The 20759-nt window shown below is 42.9% G+C and overlaps 1 protein-coding gene across 1 annotated transcript in view; it reads right to left on the bottom strand.

The window, feature by feature from the left end:
- LOC126932306 (aldehyde oxidase 2) overlaps positions 1 to 20759 on the bottom strand; it is a 74254-nt gene that overhangs the window by 16838 nt on the left and 36657 nt on the right. The window contains exons 21-31 of the mRNA XM_050751030.1: positions 19868 to 19964; positions 18980 to 19104; positions 18107 to 18240; positions 15641 to 15728; positions 12762 to 12848; positions 12386 to 12577; positions 9968 to 10195; positions 5915 to 6010; positions 3771 to 3899; positions 1400 to 1474; positions 536 to 588 (exon numbers count right to left, since the gene is read on the bottom strand). Of these exons, the coding sequence (XP_050606987.1) occupies positions 536 to 588; positions 1400 to 1474; positions 3771 to 3899; positions 5915 to 6010; positions 9968 to 10195; positions 12386 to 12577; positions 12762 to 12848; positions 15641 to 15728; positions 18107 to 18240; positions 18980 to 19104; positions 19868 to 19964 (1304 nt within the window). The remainder of the gene's footprint in view (positions 1 to 535; positions 589 to 1399; positions 1475 to 3770; positions 3900 to 5914; positions 6011 to 9967; positions 10196 to 12385; positions 12578 to 12761; positions 12849 to 15640; positions 15729 to 18106; positions 18241 to 18979; positions 19105 to 19867; positions 19965 to 20759) is intronic.

Consider the following 20759-nt stretch of genomic DNA (forward strand, 5'->3'; position numbering starts at 1 on the left):
ATTTCCCATGTAGAGAGCATGGACACTTTGACTTTACCTGTCCTCAAACTGACCCTTTGCTTATTTTAATAGTAAAAAACACACCTCCGGGTGGAGACTGAAGATACTAATGAGACATGTAATGTATGAACAAGCATGTACAGCTGCACATGTGCACCCAGAAGACCACCCAGAACGTGCTTACTAGTAACACCTCTTCCCACTTCCTCATGAATAATCATATAAGACCCCCATAAAGGGAGCATCTGCAATGCTAGTCTTTGCTGTCTCATCCTTACGGACAGCCTGCCCGAAATTCTCTCTCAGGGTGTACTGTCTACTCTGCACCTCATTTTCAAAATACTCTTTTTTTTTTGGCAATAAATTACTCAATGCTGCACATCTTTTCCTGTGTGTCTCTTTTTGTTTGCTGTGTCTCTTGTTTAAATTCTTTTAAACTAAGAAGACAAGAACCAAAGTATCACAACAGCCATCAACAGTGATTGAGTTACGTCGTATTTTCTCAGCTACATCAAGATATTATTGTGATGTTTACCTGAAGTATCCAGTGGCTGAGAGACTGATTCTTTGTTCAAATGCAGCTTCTATCTGCAAAATGGGCATATTTAGTTAAAGCAAAACAAATATACCATCTGCTAGGTGAAGACAGAAATGTCCAATCTAAAACTGACATCTCATAATTGTTGCTGGTACTTTGCTACCAATAATAGAACTCATAATCATACTATTTTTCCATAACTGGCACACTAACAATTTCCTTCTGATTGAGTTTAGAAGTCTGGGTTGAACAAACATAAAACAGAATCTTGCTGCACATCCCTGAGATAGGGGCTCAGTGCACAAGGTATTTGGACTTCATTTCTAAATGTTAGAACTTTATAGTAAGCATGTGTGTAAATGTGAAATAATTGTTCTAATGAAAAAAGTCATAGGATATTGCAAAGTTGAATTAAGTTAGTCGTCTCCTTTGAGCCATTCAACAGTAAATAGGCCTTTTAGTTTTCTTCTTAACCTACCCAGAACATCATGTGCACGTGTGTGTGTGTGTGTGTGTGTGTGTGTGTGGCTTAGGAAGGCTCATTCTTTTGCTCTTATTTCTTACTTTAGCAGAGTGTATTCTTCATACACTTCTATTTCTCCTTCCAGTGATTGCTGTGTCCTGTGTGCTTTCTCCATACACACCTGGTACACATCCTGGAGTAGCCTCCTCAACCTTTAGAGATCCTGCCTGTTTGCAGAAATCCACTCAACTGGGGAAGAAGCAGGGGGCATGCTCCATCACTGTGACACTTAGAGGAACTGTCTCTGTGTGTGATGGCTGTGCACGGCTGTGGTGCTGTCTCAGTACTGGTTTAGATTGTTTTCTCATTTGTAGTAACAAAGGGAGTGGAACACTTACCCAGTTTTCCCATGTACCTTCCGGATGTTTCTTAATGATGGGCTCAAGGCGTTTCAGAAGGATCTGACAAGCATTCTTGAAGTAGTAAAGAATGGAATCCACATTAGAGAAGAGCCCAGTGGTTCTGGTGGTTACGATTTGTGTGAACGAATGTTCACTGATTAGGTCAGCAAGTGCTATGGAGTGCGTGATCCTGAAAACTCGGCAACACAACTCCTGCCCTTGACAACAGTATTGGTTACTGGAGGGTTTTTTCCCCCTTCCTGTCTCACTTCCTGTGAAAATATGGGTTCAGCTGAATTTCTACTTTCAGATCCTCTTTCTTAGAATATTCAGGTTCTTAACTTCTCTCTCTCTTTTTTTGGTTTGTTTTTTTTTGAGACAGGGTCTCACTCTGTCAACCAGGCTGGAGTGCAGTGGCACCATCTTGGCTCACTGCAACCTCGACATCTGGGCTCAAGCAATCCTCCCACTTCAGTCTCCTGAGTAACTGGGACTCCAGGCACTCACCACCAAGCCTGGCTGATTTTTGTCTTCTTTGTGGAGATGGGGTTTCACTGTGTTGCCCAGGCTGGTCTTGAACTCCTGAGCTCGAGCCATCTGCCTACTTCAGCCTCCCAAAGTGCTGGGATTACAGGCATGAGCCACTGTGCCTGGCCCTTAGCATTTTTTTCTACATCTTCTGTATTTTTGTATATTTCTCTCTCTCTTTTTTTTTTTTTCTGGGATGGAGTCTTGCTCTGTCACCAGGCTGGAGTGCAGCAGCATGATCTTGGCTCACTGCAACCTCTGCCTCCTGGGTTCAAGCGATTCCCCTGCCTCAGCCTCCCAAGTAGCTGGGACTACAGGCGTGTGTCACCACGTCTGGCTAATTTTTTGTATTTTAGTAGAGACGAGGTTTCACCATGTTGGGCAGGATGGTCTCGATCTGACCTCGTGATCTGCCCGCCTTGTCCTCCCAAAGTGCTGGGATTACAGGCGTGAGCCACGGCACCCGGCCATGTTTATTCCAAATGGAATAAACATCCTATTTTCATTCAAATTTGTGCTTTCCAGTCTGTAACAATGACATGCCAGAATCCCCCTGTGTCTGATCTCACCCTCCATCTGTTCATTCAACCACCATCAAACCAATACAATAAAGGCCTTGGCTTTGGGTATGAAATGAGAAAACAATTAAATTTACTTTATAATGACCTAGATCCACAAAGTTTCTGATCTTTAAGAGAAATCTAAAACTTAATACTCTAGAAGATGGATTGACACTTATTTTGGGCTGACAACTCCCATACACTCTGAGCTGTTCCTCTCTTGTGTTTGACCCTACTCCAAATTAGATCTCATGCATTTGAGGTTTCTCACACATTTGTTCCAAGCAAAAAAGAGTCTTTGCTTTTTGATTCCTTAAGTGATACCACCACAAAATTGGACTGATTTGAAAGGGGTTCCTACTGGTGGTATCATTGTAGCATTTTGGGAAAATATGGCTCACCACAATATCCCAGTGGAAAAGTGAACAATTTGCAACAGAAACATGACGAATAGATATATTTCAAAAGTACATGCAATCAGATATTTGAATTAAGGAATATGAAGTCATGATTCTATTCTGAGACAGTGAAAATTTAGCACTTTTTAAAAAATATCAGTTAAAAAAAAATCAGTACAAAGAAAAGCTCTAAGTACTCGGTAAAATACCACTGAAGACAATGCGTCCATTGCACCCTGTCTCTTTGGCTGGGGTCTGCCTGCCTAGCTGCCTGCAAGAACCTGGTTATGCTGGAAGAAACTTGCACAGCTCTGCATTACTTGGCAGTCAAATTTCTTCTTGCTGTGTCTCCTAGGAACAGAGACTGCCTGTTCACCAAAATCCATTCTCCCCTTCTTCCATATCAGCTGGACATACGGTGTCCCACTACTCTACATTTCCCAACCTCCGTTGCAGTTAGACATAGCCTGAAACTGGTTCTGCTAATGGACTGTGAGTGGAGGTTGCATCACTTCCAGATCTGGCTCAGAGTCTTCCACACCGGCTCCCCATGCTCACTAGAATGATGACACCCAGGGCAACTTGGCACGCCACATGTTGAAGATGGTGGAGCCTCCATCAATTTGGGTGCTCAAATGACCAAACAATGCTCGGGACTAATACGTGTACAAGACAGGGACTTTTACTGTGTTTGAGCCTTTACATTTTGCGTCTGTCATCTCAATTTAGCCTACTCCAAATACACCCTCCCAATATTTTAGTTATCCCAGACTATGTTTAGTGACCCAGATGACTTCTCTGAACTCAACTATCGTACCTGTATCCAGCCATAAAAACCAGAGACGTGGGAGAGGCACACCAGAGAGAGACAGGAAGACTCACCTGCACAGCTCTGCCATTGACATCTGCACCGATAGACGCTGCTGTAGCAATTGTATTAGGTACTGTTGCTGTGCTCGTTTCAGAGATGTGGATACAGGACATGGGTATTTTTAACTCACGGCTGGCCACCTATGATAAACAAATATTTTCAAGTCCAGCAAGGACTTCTATTAATATTTGAATCATTATTTTTCTGAATAAAAATTATTTGTTATTACATCCATAATACCCTTTTAAGACTAAAATAATTTACTTTATAAGCATCAAAACTACTTTTTTTGTAAGGCCTCATGCTGATTTTTACCGTGTTTTCTTGGTAATATTCCACAGTGGTTCTTTTCAAATTTAGTCCATTTAGAATGTTAAGAATTTCCTTTTTTCTAAGTTTTAAATGTGTAGGAAGTAGGCCAAATTGAGATTTTCAGGCACTTATTTGGTTCAGTGGCAGGAAGAAAAAGAGGGATGGAGGGAGGGAGAGAGAAAGAGAGAGAGAGGGAAGACTGAGATGAGATTGACTCAGAATTTGGTCTGAAATCTTTCGATATCAGTATCAGATGAACTTGGAATGACCCTGAGGACCTTTTTCTTGCTCTTATCCTCCCGACTTTTTTTCTATTTGTTCTCCTTTGCTTATATTCCTCCAGTATTTGCTGTTCATTTTTTCTGTTTTTTAAAAATATTTAAAAAAATATTATTATTATTATTTTAGAGATGGAGTCTCACTGTGTTGCCCAGGCTGATCTTGATCTCCTGGACTCAAGTGACCCTCCTGCTTCAGCCTCCCGAGTAGCTGGGACTACAGGTGCATGCACTGCACCTGGCTTCTTTTCTGTTCTTTTCCTTCCAGTTTCTCTAGCAAACACATGTGGAGATGAAGATATTTAATCAAGAAATGAAAAGGAAAGAAATGAAAGAGAAGAAAGGACAAGGAAAAAACATTATTTTGGCTTCTCTTGTCTTTTTGTTTTTGCAAAAAACACCTTCTCAAGATATCCTGTTCCCAAATGCTGATCTTCGGACTAATTTCATTCAATATGAAGTTTCTCCAGAAAGATGCAAAATGAAAAAAAGGGATGACTTTGTTGTTTCTTGGTGGTGAAAATCCAAAGGGAATTTATTGGTTCGTATAACTGAGCAGGATAGATGGAGCTAGTGTGAAGTACATGTGGATCTAGGGGCTTTGTGGTCTCATCAGGGTCTCCTCTCAGCCTCTCACATTTGCTTTTCTTTCTACGATGGCCACACCATTGACATCAGTAGACAGGTTCCATCCATGGCACAGAACTGCCTGTGGCAGCCCCTGCCCTATAGTATAGTACCTAAACAACTACAGGGGAAAGATGGCTCCTTTCTCCCAGCATCTACACATCAATCCCAGGAAAGGCTCTGAGTGGCCTTGCTTGAATCATGTGTCCTTTCCCAGAGTCAGTGGGATTCTGGAACCCTGACTGACCAGAGGCGGGTCTTGTGCCTAGATGTGCAGCAGGCATGGGAGTAAGGGTGGGGATGGAGCTGAAAGGTACCCTAATTGAGGAGTCTTTCAGAAATCTATGGCATGTGAGAGGTACAGCACTCCAAATGACCTAAGGGGCTTGATGGTCAAAAGCTACAGATGCACGCTATAACAATCTAATACATTTGTCACAGGGTTATTTAAAGAATTATTCTTGTTTTCTCCTGAGATTATATTCTTACTAATTGGTGTGTATGTATGTGTGTTAAATATCTTATAAAACTTGTAGGATGATGGCTGTTGATGAAATACTCATCCTTACTTGTCAAAATAAAACATTAGCAATCTAATATCGTTGTCTAAAATGTAAACATTAAAACTACAAAAGCTGAGAAACTCCTGCTCCTGGTTGCCTGCTCGGAGCGCCCACCACAGGGCTCCATGGGTTTCTTAGTGGCATTTTCACTAATGATCACCCCCATCCATGAACCCTGGCCAAGCTCCAGGACTGTCTGCATACACGTGGGATTTCTGCCACCTCAGCCTTTCTATTTGATATGTAAGAAACCTTCCAACTAAATAGTCAAGATCTCAGTGTTTGAATACAGGGAGTCAGCATTTACCCTAAGAGATGAATCCCAACTTTCAACAATGTATATAGAGAGTAATGCTTTAATTTTATTTATTTTACCTGCAGCATTTTGGTGTGAATACCTTGTCCCAGTTCATTGCCTCCATGTGTGACCAACACAGACCCATCTGTGTAGATATGAACCAGTGCAGCTGCCTAGTAAAAGAATCGGAAGGCATAGCTCAGTGCAAGCTAGCATTTGGTGAGGTTCAATATAAAGCATAAGGTAGTGAAACACCAGTCTCAGGCAGTGGAGGGGGTCAGAGAAGCAAACTTTCCTGGTAGGATGCTGAAGTTTAGTTCTGTTTTGTGCAAAAAGTCGCCTGTAAAGAACATTCCTCCTGATTTTCATAGGAGCCCCTTTGGATACCCCAGGAGTTGTTAGTATCGGTTCCAGTTGTTTGAAAGTCACTCTCATGCTTAAAATCACTGGCTGACCATTAAGCTAGTTATTTAAATGTTTTAGTTACTTGCACATAGCGTGTACCAACTGTGCTCAGCTCTAGATACATAAGGATGAACAAGACATGGCTCTTCCTCAAGCTGCTCACAGTGTGGTGGAAAGACAGGCTGGAGAGCAAGTCACTGTAGTGTAGGATGACCAGTGAGATAATGAGAGTGGCATATGGTGCCCTGGGAGACCTGGGAGGACAGGTCCAACTCCTGTGCTGCTCAGGGGTGACAAGTGACAACGGAAGAGAATCACAGACTGAAGAAGGCTTTGCCATGGGCAAGGTGGGCAAACCCCCCACAGCCTGGAAGGGAAAGCTCGGCTCCTTATTCCACTAGGAGGCCTTGTGGGATTTGGTCTCTTGTACAGTCCTTGTGGCCCCCTGCCTTGCCTCCGAGACTGGCCCCACTGCAGTCTCCTTTCTGACCTGTGCTCCTTGCTTCTGTCCGATCTGTTGTTCTGGCCGGCTTCTCCTCCTGTTCCTTACCTGTCTGCCCAGCCTGCAGGGCCACGTCCCACAGTCTACATTCTGTTAAAACTTCCTCACTTGGCCGGACATTGTGGCTCACGCCTGTACTCATCCTAGCACTTTGGGAGGCTGAGGTGGGTGGATCAAGAGGTCAGGCGTTCAAGACCAGCCTGGCCAAGATGGTGAAACCCCATCTCTACTAAAAATACAAAAATTAGCCAGGCATAGTGGTGGGTGCCTGTGATCCCAGCTACTTGGGAGGCTGAGCAGAGAACTGCTTGAACCCAGGAGGCGGAGGTTGAAGTGAGCCGAGATCGCACCACTGCACTCCAGCCTGGGTGACAGAGCAAGACTCCGTCTCAAGAAAACAAAAGAAAACAAAACAAAACAACCCAAAAACTTCCTCACATGTGTCTCATCCCCATCTGGGAAGGATCGATCACTTCCTTCTTTGTACTTCTCCTTACAGGAATACTGGGTTGAAGAGTGTCCCTCCCCTGCCCCCTAAAATTCATGTCTGTCTGAAACCTCAATACACAACTTTATGTAGTCTTTGCAGATGCAACTACTTAAGATAAAATCATACTGGATTGTGGGGGCCCTGAATTCAATGACTGGTGTCCTTGTAAGAGGGCCATGGAAGATGGAGGCAGCCGCGACTGGAGTTATGTTGCCACAAGCCAGGTAATACCAGGAGCCACCAGGAGCTGGAAGAGCAAGGGAAGATTCTTCCCTGACGCCTTCAGAGGCAGCATGGCCCTGCTGACCCCTTGAGTTTGAACTTCGGGCCTCCAGAATTGTGAGAGAATAGTTTGTCATTATTGAGTCACCCAGTTTGTGGTACTTTGTTAGAGCAGCCACAGGTAAGGAATCCTGGAGGTAAGAGGATCTTCTCTGAGAGTCTCGCCACGGAGGGGCACCTGGTCTTAACTCATCTTTGTGTCCTGTAAATACCTCTGAGCAGCTCCCAGCCTTGCATGATGGCTCATGCCTGTAATCCCAGCACTTTGGGAGGCCAAGGCAGGTGGATCACCTGAGGTCAGGAGTTTGCGACCAGCCTGACCAACATGTTGAAACCCCGTCTCTACTAAAAATACAAAAATTAGCCAGTCGTGGTGGCAGGCACCTGTAATCCCAGCTACTTGGGATCCTGAGGCAGGAGAATCGCTTGAACCTGGGGGCGGAGGTTAACAGTGAGCAGAAATTGTGCCATTGTACTCCAGCCTGGGTGACAAGAGCAAAACTCTGTCTTAAAAAAAAAAAAAAAAAAATCTCTGAGTGGGTCTGAATCACAGGGACACTACATCAATGTTTGATAAATTGGACAAAGGGAAAGGTGGTATTTTTTTCCTTCCAGGAGGAGGAGGAACGAAGGCTTCAGCCCATTTGTGTCTCCAGATGCCTGGAGGTCCAGGGTTGGCTCAGAGGGACTCGGGAGCATCGAGGCTTGTAGCTGTTAATAATAGGATTTACTTACCGTGGGCCTTTTGACTCCCACTGAGGACAGAACTCTCATTGCCAATTTAGACGGTAGGTGTTCCAGCTTTGTGAGTCATCAGCTGACCTGGAATAACACCCTTCTATTCCTAGCCAGGTGATTCTAGGGTGCCTCAATTTAGAACTTTGTGGGGCAGCTGGAGGATATTCCAATGGAAACTTAAAAGTCATTGCTTGATTTGAAGGTTTTCTTTGTGATGAGATGACATGTTGGTTCCCATGAATGATGGCAGAGTGTAGGCTGTGGTTTAGATGCGGTGTAGCCATACAGGTGAAGGGAGGTGTGTTATAATAAAAAGTAAATATTTGATCTTTGCCCCTGGTTCTTAGTTCAGAGTTCATAAAGCCTTGGAATTTTTTTCTGCTAATGAGATGACTCATGAGAAGGGCTTAGGTAGCTTTAGGATGGGGGCTTGGAGGCGGTGTGCATTGATCTTTCAGTCGTCCTCCCCATCTTCTTGGGATGGGGGCTAGAGATTGAGTTCAATCACTAATGGCCAATGCTGTAATCAATCATGCCTGTGTAGTGGAACCTCCAATAAAAACCCCAAATGATGCAGTCTGGGGGCTCCTGGGTTGGTGAACATGTGGAGGTGCTGGGAGAGTGTCTGCCTGGAGAGGTCAGGGAAGCTCTGCCCCCTTCCCATCCCTTGCCCTAGGCAGCTCTTCCATCTGGCTGTTCCTGAGTTGTATCCTTCAGAGTAAACTGGTAATGGTCATAAGTAAAGTGCTTTCCTGAGTTCCATGAGTCATTCTAGCAAATTATCAAACCTGAATGGGGGTAGTGAAAACCTCCAAATTAGTAGTTGGCCAGGCAGGAGTGTGAGTAGCTGGAGCCCTCCATTTGAAGCTGGTGTCTAAAATAGGGGTGGTCTTGTGGGACTCAGCCCTTGATCTGTGGAGTCTGCACTAACTCTGGTAGTTAGTGTGAGAACGGAATGGTTGGACACTCACTTGGTGTTGCAGTTGGTTTGGAAAAGACAATATTTGGCGTCAGAGAGGAAACCACACATGCAGCTCTCAAGTTTCTCTGACACTGCAGCCTTTGATTCCATCTAGCTTGCAGACAGGACAGTTAACCTTCTTGTGCCTGTTTATAGAAGGGGCATGCTGGGCCTGAACAGAAATGTGACCCAGAGGTTCAGGGGGTCTCATCCTACCCACCAGAGGAGGAGGTGCCCTGAGAGGAGTGTCTGAGCTCTCCTGGGAGGGGCTCAGGGATGCTCTGGATGACATCCACAGTGTTCCAGGAACCCAGCCAAGTGCTGCTCTACACTCACTAGCTCACTGAGTCCTCATCAATCTTAAGACAGAGTTATTGTTATTATTATTATTATTGTTGTTATAACTGGGAAAGCTGAGGCTCAGAGATGTTGAATAACTTAATGTCGCACGCCTAGTGAAAACAGAGCCGAGGATTTCTCAGGTCTTCCTGACTTCAGTTGATTAGGGATTTGTTTCCCAAGAAGGAAACAAATATTGCACTGTATTAAAAATATTTGCAGATGGGGGTGCTGCTCTGGACAGTTCTGTACATTTCTCTTAGGTGTTGGCAGGGTTGGTTGGCCAACCTTGCCAACCAACTTAGGCTGGCTCAGTGCTCTAAGAAATGAGATATTTTTCAAAGTCCACAGAAGCTGATTGGGCCAGGAGCGTGTCTAGCATGAGTGTTATTTATCCTATATACAAGTCTTACCTGATGATAGCTTGTTGCAGCAAAGCCAACTGAAAACTTCATGGGAATAATAGCAATGCCTTTCTTCTTCCAATAATTCTTCTTATTGAACTCTTCGACTTGCATTCTTCTGCTGTGAAAGGAAGACTTGTCCAGACATTCATTCCAACATCTTATCAGGGTCTCAGGGTTGAATGCTTGTTTGTAGATGGTTTTGTCAACTGTTTTGTACATATTTTTCTCTCTAATCTGAAACAGGTGGGAGATTCAGTCAATAGTTATGGTAAGACAGAAACTGATGGCCAAATAGAGACTTGAAAAGCATCTCCACTAAAGCACAAGCTGTAAAGAAGGGAAGACAGGGTCTGTTTTTTCTTTGAATGGCACATGCTTTTGCAAAAATAGTAGAGGTTATTTTTTACCTCTTCATCAATGTACCAGTTAGGGTCACTCCCCACTAGAAGTGGAGGGTAGCAGGTGGAGACTAGTCCACAAAAGGCAGTGGGATAGAGGGGCCTAGGGAGGCCCCTTTTCTTTTCTTTTTATTCTACAAGGTTCAGAGGATGGAGAAGAGCTGGTAGGCAGTACCCTAAAGCAAGGATTCATTGTCATAACTGAAAATTTGTTCTGCCAGGGAGGAATAGCATTGCAAATAATAGTAGATCCCCTCTAAGTCTTCTAAGTGCCTTTGGAATGTATGGACAAATCTTTTAAACAGTTTCTTTGGGCCTGGTGTGGTGGCTTACACCTGTAATCCTAGCACTTTGGGAGACTGAGGCAGGAGGATCACTTAAGCTCAGGAGTTCAAGAGCAGCCTGGCAACACTGTGAGACCTCATCTCTAAAAGAGAGAAAGAAAAAAAAAGAAAGAAAAATGGTTTATTTGAATAAGCCGTGTTTTATGTGATATGTCCTGGAAACTTGCAACACTTGACAAAGGAGAGCCTGCTGAGATATGCCTAGAAGTTCTTTTTTTTAAATCATCTCCATTTATTCTAATCACAATAAAATAATTATTATTATTGGCAACAACATTGGAATAATACTATCCAGTTTATAAAACAAATATCGTAATGAATGTTAAATTATTTGATTCTTGCAGGAACTCTGTGAGGTGAGTCATTTATAGATAAGGAAACTGAACCACACAGAGATTGACGCTCTTGCTCATGCTGTTCTACTTGCCTAGAACACCTTTCCAACCTCAGTGCCTATTATTCTTCAAGGCCTATCTCAAGTGCCATCTTCTCCAGAAAGTGATTCCTGGTTCCCCTCTCCCATGCCAACGTGATGCCTTCCTTCTTTGGTACCCATGGAACACTGTACGTGACTTCTCTTAGGATAACTACTGCCTTCCTTGTACAAACTATTAGGTGTTCTCTTGTTTGTAGGAAGTACCCCGACAATTACAAACCTGGAATTCCTGTTGAATTTAGGGACAAAACAGTTCTAGGGACAATACATAGGAGAGTTCTTGCTGGAGCAGGGGTTCTGTATTGGGGAAACAGGGGACAGAAATGGAAAAGGTAGGCTGGGCTCTGACTGGCATGTTTGGGGAGTGGAAGCAAGTTATTGACCATGAGCTCAGTTCCAGAAGCTGCCCCTCTCTAGTCCAGCATGCTGTACAACCTGCGCACCTTCTGGTCTATTGTGAAAAACAGTATTTTTCAGAGGGTGTTCTCCTGGCAGTATTTCTCAAAAGTTTTCAAGTGCGCCAGTAATTCCACTTCTGTAAATTTATCCTAGAGATATACAATAAAGCAAACATATACCTGGGTACATATGTACCAAGACGTTGATTGCAGCAACATTTTAATGGTGAAAAATGGTAACAACCAGAATGTATATTAATAGCATTAATAGTGGAGTGGCTAAATAAGTTATGGTACGTGCATATTACATAGTACTATTCAGTCATGAAAAAGAACGAAGCAGACCATTCTACTGACGTGGAAAGATGGCCGTGGCATACTGTCCTGTAGGAGAAGGAAGGGGCAGAGGCAGAGTAATATGTATGCTATGGTCCCATTCTGGTAAATAACCATACATGTGCACATATATGTTATATGTCAATGTTTAGGTATATGTGTATGAATACAAATGGGTGGCCAAAGATAGAAAAAGGGGTAGAACAATAAACACGGAATTGTTAACAATGATTACCCTTGACCAAGAGGGATGGGGGTGGAAAAAGGGGCATTCCCTTTTTTTGATTACTTTGGTGTGGTCTGAATTTTAAATAGAGTAATTATTTTGGTACGAATTTAAAAAAAAGAGATGTTTGCATAAGTAAGGAAGGAGTAAGATAGGGTGAGGTGAATTCTGAGCTGGGGCTAATTCATGTGGTTCTTCTAGTGTGTTTCCTTGGGTCAAAGAAGCTGGGTTTCCCACTGGTCCCATTCATCAGCAACTTTGGTTATGGCCTTGGTTACAACCTTACCTTTTCTGGCGGAAGGCCACATTTGGCTGCCACAGCTGTGATGCACGATTCTGTTACTAGGGCTCCTTGTGGGAAGCCAAATCCACGAAAGGCTGTATTGGACGGTAAATTTGTCATGCATGCACGGCCCCGGAACCTGAGGTTGCGAATTTTATATGCATTTTCCAGCTTTAGTATTAGAAATTCTGTTACCTAAAAAGGGATATTCACATATCATCACTTTTTTTTTTTCTTTTCTCTTTCTCTGAAAGTCAAGTACAGAGTCAAACTGCTTGTGGAATTTAACTACGTTAGGAAATAAACTTCGTAAAGAGTCATCTAGAAATTTGGCATTCTACTCATGGTCAAACATGTTGCTGCTCTCTGGTGTACGTACCAGCTCCGAGTCATCCAGCGTGCATCCTCCATTAATGTAGCACTCAATGTCCAGAGCTTTGATCCGCCCGTTGTTCGTGAATCCTACCTGTCAGCAAATGATAGTTATTTACTGAAATGTTCAAAATTCGCATGCCAATTGTGAGACATAGCCCAGTTCCCCCATAGGGCAGGACAGAGGCCAGACTCAGCTCCCTGTTTGCTCTATGGTGTACCATGCCTTGCTTGACTGATGGAGACTTCTTCTGAGCTGAATTTTGCTGAGCTCTTTCCCTCCAACATGTGATTTTCTGGCTTCACAGTCAGCATGGAATTCTAAAGACTTTGCTTGTCTCCTGGACTATAATTGCCACCCTCTTTGTCCTTATTCTTGGAAGATTCCCCTTCATTTTTCTTTCTAATTTAGTCTGTGGTTTCCTCCCTGGTGAAAAAGTCTCTGGAATTCCAGAATGTGTTGGAATGAATCACAGTGTATCTTGTTATGGGAAAGCCTCTGAAGCTGAGGTCCTTGAATGGATGCATGGGGACTGCTCTCTTTTTGCTAGGTGGTGAAGGTGCTTTGTACATGCTTACCCGACCTAACAAACCTGAGCTCGTGCTGTTGTTACTGTTTGGGAAGAGCTTAAGGCAGCTTGCATTCTTTTAATGTTGCGACTCCCCTCTACCCACCCAGACCATTTTGTCTCTACAGTCCACATTAAAAAGAAAAGAAAAATCCCCACTCCCTACTGTAGTTCTACCAAATGAGGATTGACCCAGGTCCCTTTGCCTTTCTGAAAGCAGGATAAATACAACAGAAGGATCCACACGACCATATAACTACAGGGTCAACATTAGACTTTGAAGTTTACCTTTGACTTTCATAAAGAAAGGACTGCTAAGCAAAATGGTACTATAAATAAGGTAGCAGAATCCTTAAACTATTTCATATAAACTTTTCAAAAATTTGGAAGAACCTATTTACACATAAACACATGTTATCCTAATTTACAAGTAGTTCTGAATAACCTAGCAAAACTTTATTAGCTGTGTCTGAAGGATTTTATATATCTATATATATGTGTGTATATATATGAGACATGAAATTGTTTATGTATATTATATTGGAATTGAAATTGTTTCTTAAAAAATAAAATAAAAGTTGGACTTTTCTTTCTTTTTTTTTTTTTTTGAGATGGAGTCTTGCTCTCTCTTGCCCAGGGTATATAGTGCAGTGGTGCAATCTTGGCTTACTGCAACCTCCGCCTCCTGGGTTCAAGCCATTCTCCTGCCTCAGCCTCCCAAGTAGCTGAGACTACAAGTGCGTGCCACCACGCCCAGTCAATCTTTTGCATTTTTAATAGAGACAGGGTTTCACTATGTTGGCCAGGCTGGTCTCGAACTCCTGACTTTAGGTGATCCACCCGCCTCAGTTTCCCAAAGTGCTGGGATTACAGGTGTGAGCCACCACACCCAGCCAAAATATAAAATAAAACTTGGATTTTTCAAAAAATCGATTTCCCTCTTTTATACTTTATATTACTATAATTACCAAAATATTAACAGTCTAGAATCTTCTTAACAAGTGTTAGTACTAAAACAATCTCATAACTTTGATAAGAGCACAACCATCACCACAACCACAACTGCTCCAATCTTAGCAGTGTGTCTCTACATTTCTCTCAGTTTTATAGGACAATAATAGCTGTGACTTAATATCTGTGCATTTGAAGGCAAATGAAAAGTTTAATTGGCCAACTATTAGAGAGGGTCTTCCTCTCCAATTATAAAAATTATTAATGCCAATGGAAGAAATACAATTGTTCTGTGCTATAGAAAACTGTGGTTTTTGTAATACAGGGAAGATAATTGAAGGCAATGACAAAATCAGATAGAAAATCTAACTATGAATATGCCGCAAGCAATTCCCAGGTAAAGTATGTTCAATACAACTTAGATTATATTAGAATGATCGTAACAGCTCAATCACAGATTTGAAAAGGTAGTATTGTAAGCTCGTGGCCAGCAAGTATTTTTAAGATGTTTATATTATAATTACATAAAAATGCAGTAAATGCAGTTTGAAACAATTTTAAATTCACTACTTACTGTATTATTTTTTCTTACATGCAAAAAGCTTTTGTGACAGTATCATAGCCACTTTGTAAAAACACTTGTATAAAATGATTTTGCAGTTAAAATGGTCAAATTGTTTCCAAACATTTCCACCGAAAAATATTTGTATAGTCAAGAAGGTTTGGCATAGTAATGTTTGTACCTTCTATCAGTGTTTGTTTGTTTGTTTTGAGGAGCCACTAATGTGAATCCTTATTCCTTCAAGTAGTGTTTTGGTCATCATTTGAAATTGTATTTTTATCATTAAACTTCTTCACAATTATTTGCTAGAATTATTAAAAGTTCCTCATAAAATGTTATGAATATTCAAATACACAGCATCCTTATTTAATATTTTAGATGCTAAGTTTATTTTTAGAATTTAGCAGAATCAAAATGCTAGAAAAGAGCAAAGCCATTCAGATAAAATCAGATATTTATTTATCTATTTGTTTATTTATGTCCGAGACAGGGTCTCACTCTGTTGCCCAGGCTGGAGCGCAGTGGTGCAATCTTAGCTCACTGTAGCCTCCACCTCCTGGGCTCAAGGGATCCACCCAACCTCAGCCTCCCAAGTAGCTGGGAGTACAGGCATGTGGCACCATATCCAGCTCATTTTTGTAATTTTTAAGAGATAGGGTCTCCCCATGTTGCCCAGGCTGGTTTTGGAACTCCTGGGCTCAAGTGATTTGCCTGCCTTGGCCTCCCAAAGTGGTAAGATTACAGGTGTGAACCACAGTGCCTGGGCAAAATGAGATATTTTAATAATTCATCTTTAATACTCACTTTGTATTTTCCAAATAATGGGTGCCTTCCTCCAGTTATTAACATATCGTCTTCACGATCAAGGACAAGACGAATGGGATGACCTGTTCTAAAGAAAATAAATCTTAGGTTCTCCATCCCTCCCATCCATCCATCCATCCATCCATCCATCCATCCATCCATCCGTCCATCCGTCCATTCATCCTCTCATTCACCTATCTACCCATATTTATCCATCCTCTTATTTAACTATCTACCCACCCATCAATGTATCTGCCTATTATCCATCCATCCACCATCCATTCTCCCACTCTTTATTCAAGCATCTATCCCTTCATTTATCCCATATAAATGTATTAATATCATACAACATGCTAGACACTAATGTGAATTAATATATGACTAAATCATCATTGTCTCTATAACTCAGTGGTTGGAGATCTCATTAAAAGTATTAATGTCACACGCAGTTAAGTTGAATTCTATAGCTTCAAGTTTGACCTTCACCCACATCCAGACATTTGCATTATCTCCACCACTAGAGATAACGTACTATCTCTAGTAGATAGTGTACTAGAGATAGTGTACTATTACCAAAGAGAAAGAATGTGAACAGATAAATGCAAATGTCTGGGAAAACAAGGCCAAACACTCATCCTAGGATGTCTGGGTTAGCGTCTCCATTCTCATCCCTGAAGGCTATGCTGGCCAAGTTGGGCTCTCATGCAGGGAGGAGCCTCATCTTTTCTCCATCTCCAGAGCAGAGGCTTCTAGACTTTGGAGTGCTGAAGAATCCTCTGGCACGCTGGTGAAAATGCATATTCCTGGGCCTTTGTACTAGGATTTGGATTCAGTGGGTCAGGGAGGGGCTTTAGAATGCATTTTTCTCAGTGATGTTGATTCAGGTATCTTCAGGCAAATGTTGAAAATCACTATCCTAGTGCAGGGTTTCCTGGTCTTCCCCAATTGTGAGGACAATCTGGAACATCAGAGAAATGCAGTTTCCAGGTCCATCCCCTGCTAATTCTGATTCAGTGGTGCTGGGATGGGGAGGCAGAACTTTCTTTTCTGAGACAGGGTCTTGCTCTGCCACTCAGGCTGGAGTGCAGGGGTATGAACACAGCTCACTGCAGCCTGACCTCCTGGGCTCAAGCAATCCTCCTGCCTTAGCCTCCAGAGTATCTGGGACCACAGGCACGTGCTACTGTGCTCAGCTATTTTTATTTTATTTTATTTTATTTTAAATCTTTGTAGAGACAGGAATTTCACTATGTTTCCCGGGCTTGTCTTGAACTTCTGGGCTCAAGTGATTTTCCTGTCTCAGCCTCCCAAAGTGCTGGGATTATAGGCATGAGCCACCATGCCCAGCTAAGGCAGGAATTTCTATGACATCAGGCAACTCTTACTTTCTATTAGGTTTGGGAACATTACTCTGAGGATCATTTAATGCACGGCCCTTGTGTACCAAGGTAGAGTTGAATGTTAAGGCACTGGTTGCCACACTTGGCTGCACAGTGGAACCACTGGGGAAGTTTTAAAATATACTGATACCTGGGTCGGTATGGGGCAGCCTAGGCACTGGGATTTAAATGCTGCCCAGATGATTCTAACTTGCAGTCGTGTTTGAGAAGTCTTAAAGGCACAACGCCTGGGGGGAATTCAGTGAACTGATTATCTTGTGCTGAGTCCTCAGTGGGTGTGAATGGAGAGGAGTTAATTATGGAAAGAACTGGAGATGGGATTCAGATCCTGCTTTATCCCGCTTCTCATTGAGGACTGAGACGTACGTCTGAATGTTTCAGGACCTAGCTCTGAACTACAGGAGTTGTCAAATGAAGCAGGGCCTGTGAACTTTGCATGCCCTTTGGAGCTCTGACACAATAGTTAGCCACAGAAAATGAACCATTAACAGAAAAAGCAGCACCAACTAAACACAAATCTGAGGCGTGAACAGCAAAGGAGTGAGCCTTCCGCTGAGGTCAGCCTGGGAGCTGTCTTTGAGGATGAGTCGTCTGTCCATTGAGCAGACTCTGAGGACGCAGCCCTTCCCAGGTGCAGGGAGGCAGAGGATGAAGAGTCTTTCTTTCCTTACCTCCCCCTGTTCTCGGTCTGAAGGCAGGAAAGAAGAGTCAGGGAGCAGCCTCCCCTAGCACACTCCATTTGGGCAGGGTGACTTGCCCTATCCCTCAACGGCTCACTTTCCCTGAAGCTCAGGAGGTGTTCAGCTAATAGTCCCACTGCTCCTTTCAATAGCATGTTAGTTATTCAAAGTCCTGTGTACATGTGACTTTTGCAATAACTCTAAAAGCGTTGGAGGGTACGTAGGATTATTTACATTTTTTTAAAGAAACAGGCAGGAGGCTGAATTTCCCAAGGACACACACATGGTTATGACGGCGGCCCAGATGACTGTCAGCCACTGATTTGCCCTCAGCTTTGTGCATTTGATGCCATTCTGTATCAAATGGCATCCCCAACCATACTTACTTGATGGCACCCACAGCTGCAATCGCCCCGAATACAGCTGGTTTTCCTACCTTCCCTCCAAAACCTCCACCCACTCGTTTTACATGACAGGTGATCCTGTTGATGGGGATGTTTAAAGTAGAAGACACTGTTTTCTGTAAAAGTGAGATAACAAGAAGGTTTATGAGTGAAATGCCAAAGAAGCTTTTTGTGTCTTGAAACAACATCACAGCAGAATTCATTCATGTCTACCATTGATTAAAAAAAATGGAGATAATCTGAACCTGTCTGGTGGGGCTCTGTTTAGTTTGTAAACACTGTTGGTCTGCACAGAGCAGCCCTTCTAGCAGAGAAATGGTATTTTCCAGAAGGAAAACCCAGGTCAGAGCCCTGGATTCCTGTGAGAAGCTGGGTTCCTAGTCAAATGCTTAGACCTAAAGTCCCAAGGAGGTGAAAGCCGGTGAACTCCTGACAACCTACCAAGGAGATGATGTGTTTGCAGCTAAACCTAGAGCACTTTGTGACTGGGGAAATGAAAATGTACTATAAAGTGATGTGTTGACTCCAAAGGTTATCTGTGATGATTATTTTAGAGAAAAATCAAGTACAGAAATAATTTAGTGGTGTCATCTCATCACAGAGTTCATCTAAGCATGATGCAAATGAACATACTCTTGAAACCTAACGTTACTGTGACTATTTTTTTATTTACTTGAAAAGACCAAAAACAAAAACAAAAGGTTCTGAGGTCTTGGCTGCATTATTGATGTCCGATGTCTAATGCTTGGATTCCAGGTTTTTGCAGGTAAAATGGCCAGCAACTGTGAGGCTCTAGGATCGACTGCCATCATGGAATTAGGAAGGTGGAGATGTGAGCGTTATCCTGGACCTCACCTGCACGTGGGCTGGGTCCTGTGTGGACACATAAATGTCCAGTTCTTTGTCCTCTGTCTTTGGAATAACAAGCACTCTTTGCGTTTCCATGTAAAAATGTTCCTGTCCTCCAACATGGACCTCTCCTGTTAAGCATAAGCACAGAACAACTCCTAAGGTGTGTGCTGGTGGGAAGCCACCGTCTTGGAGAATTCAAAAGCCAGTAAGATGTGGACTGGCTGACCTGGATTTTTTTTTTTTTTGAGATGGAGTCTCGCTCTGTTGCCCAAGCTGGAGTGCAGTGGTGCGATCTCGGCCCACTGCAACTTCTGCCTCCCAGGCTCAAGCGATTCTCCTGCCTCAGCCTCCCAAGTAGCTGGGATTACAGTGCCTGCCACCACGCCTGGTTAATTTTTGTATTTTTAGTAAAGATGGGGTTTCACCATGTTGGCCAGGTTGGTCTCGCACTCCTGACCTCAGGTGATCCACCTGCCTCGGCCTCCCATAGTGCTGGGATTGCAGGTGTGAGCCACCGTCACCTGCCTGGGTGGCCTGGATTTATCCTGACAAGGACCCAGGCATTTGTCCTGTAGCAATGTGTTTCAGAGACTACAGTTCTGGATAACAAATTAAAAGTGCCAAGTTTGTTCCTTACTCTGCCCAAATGAAAATCTTAGAGATTTTCTTTTATTTATTCTATTGCTTCCTACCCCTCAACCCCAAAACCGCGCGTGCATGTGCACACACACACACACACACACACACGATTTGAAAGGAAGAGGCGTAAGAGAAATTTGGCAAAGCACCAAGACTTTAGAGGCTGGGCTTTCTGAGGGGAAATCATACGCTTTTGATGCCTGCTTCAGAATAGAATCAGGCAGAGTCTATTAACTATCCCCGGGAGCTTACCTTCAATAATTTGGTCGACTTTTTCAAAGGCCTCCTCAACATTTCCTTGTTCAAGTTTTTTTTCAGGGCACAGGAATGAATTGTGTTTTATGGCATCCTACATGGCAGAAAAAAAAAAGCACAAAAGCCAGTTCTTCCGACTTTTCCTTCCACTGGTAGTTTTTTCTTAAAAACCAGCATGCTCTGGAAAATCACTGTCTCCCGGGGCAGATGGAAGGTGTCAAACAAGCAAGGGAGTATTAGAGCAGTAGGCTCACTGCAGAGATGAGAAGTCCGGGAAAAGGTCTTCTGGATTTGCAGAGAAAACCAGCAAGAAGGATTAGCGAAACCTTCAGAAGCAAGCTACGTTCAGAACCGAGGGCTGGGGACACTATGATGATCCCGGACGATAAATACTAATTTCTTATGTAAATGTGACTCTTCAGGGAACGTGAGGTAGGTCAAATGCATGATAGGTGAGGTTCAGGAATCTGCCTGTTTTGTTTTTTCTTTTACCTCTTTCTTGAAGAAAAACACTTGTGTTAGATTACTTAGGTAGCTCAGATACAAGAACCTCTCACTCAGGAATCTGAAAAATACTGAGGCTGTCTTGAGGGGGAAGACACAAGTTAGTATACATCTCTGGGGCAGGAAAGCCCAGTATACATTGTATTAGGTTGGTGCAAAAGTAATTGCAGTTTTTGCTATAAAAGTTTGCAATTGCTTTTGCACCAATCTAATAGGAAGTTGGTTCCTTTCTTTGAGTATTTGGCATCATCTCATAAGGGCTTTTCTAGCTCTTTGTTCTATGTGTTTTTTTTTTCCCCCTGACAATTACATGAACTGACTTACAAATAAAGACTGATTCTTTAATGACCTACTGACAGCGGATCCTTGTTTAGCCTTTAGAACC

Source organism: Macaca thibetana, chromosome 12 (genome assembly GCF_024542745.1).
Source record: "Macaca thibetana thibetana isolate TM-01 chromosome 12, ASM2454274v1, whole genome shotgun sequence".
Classification (NCBI taxonomy): domain Eukaryota; kingdom Metazoa; phylum Chordata; class Mammalia; order Primates; family Cercopithecidae; genus Macaca; species Macaca thibetana.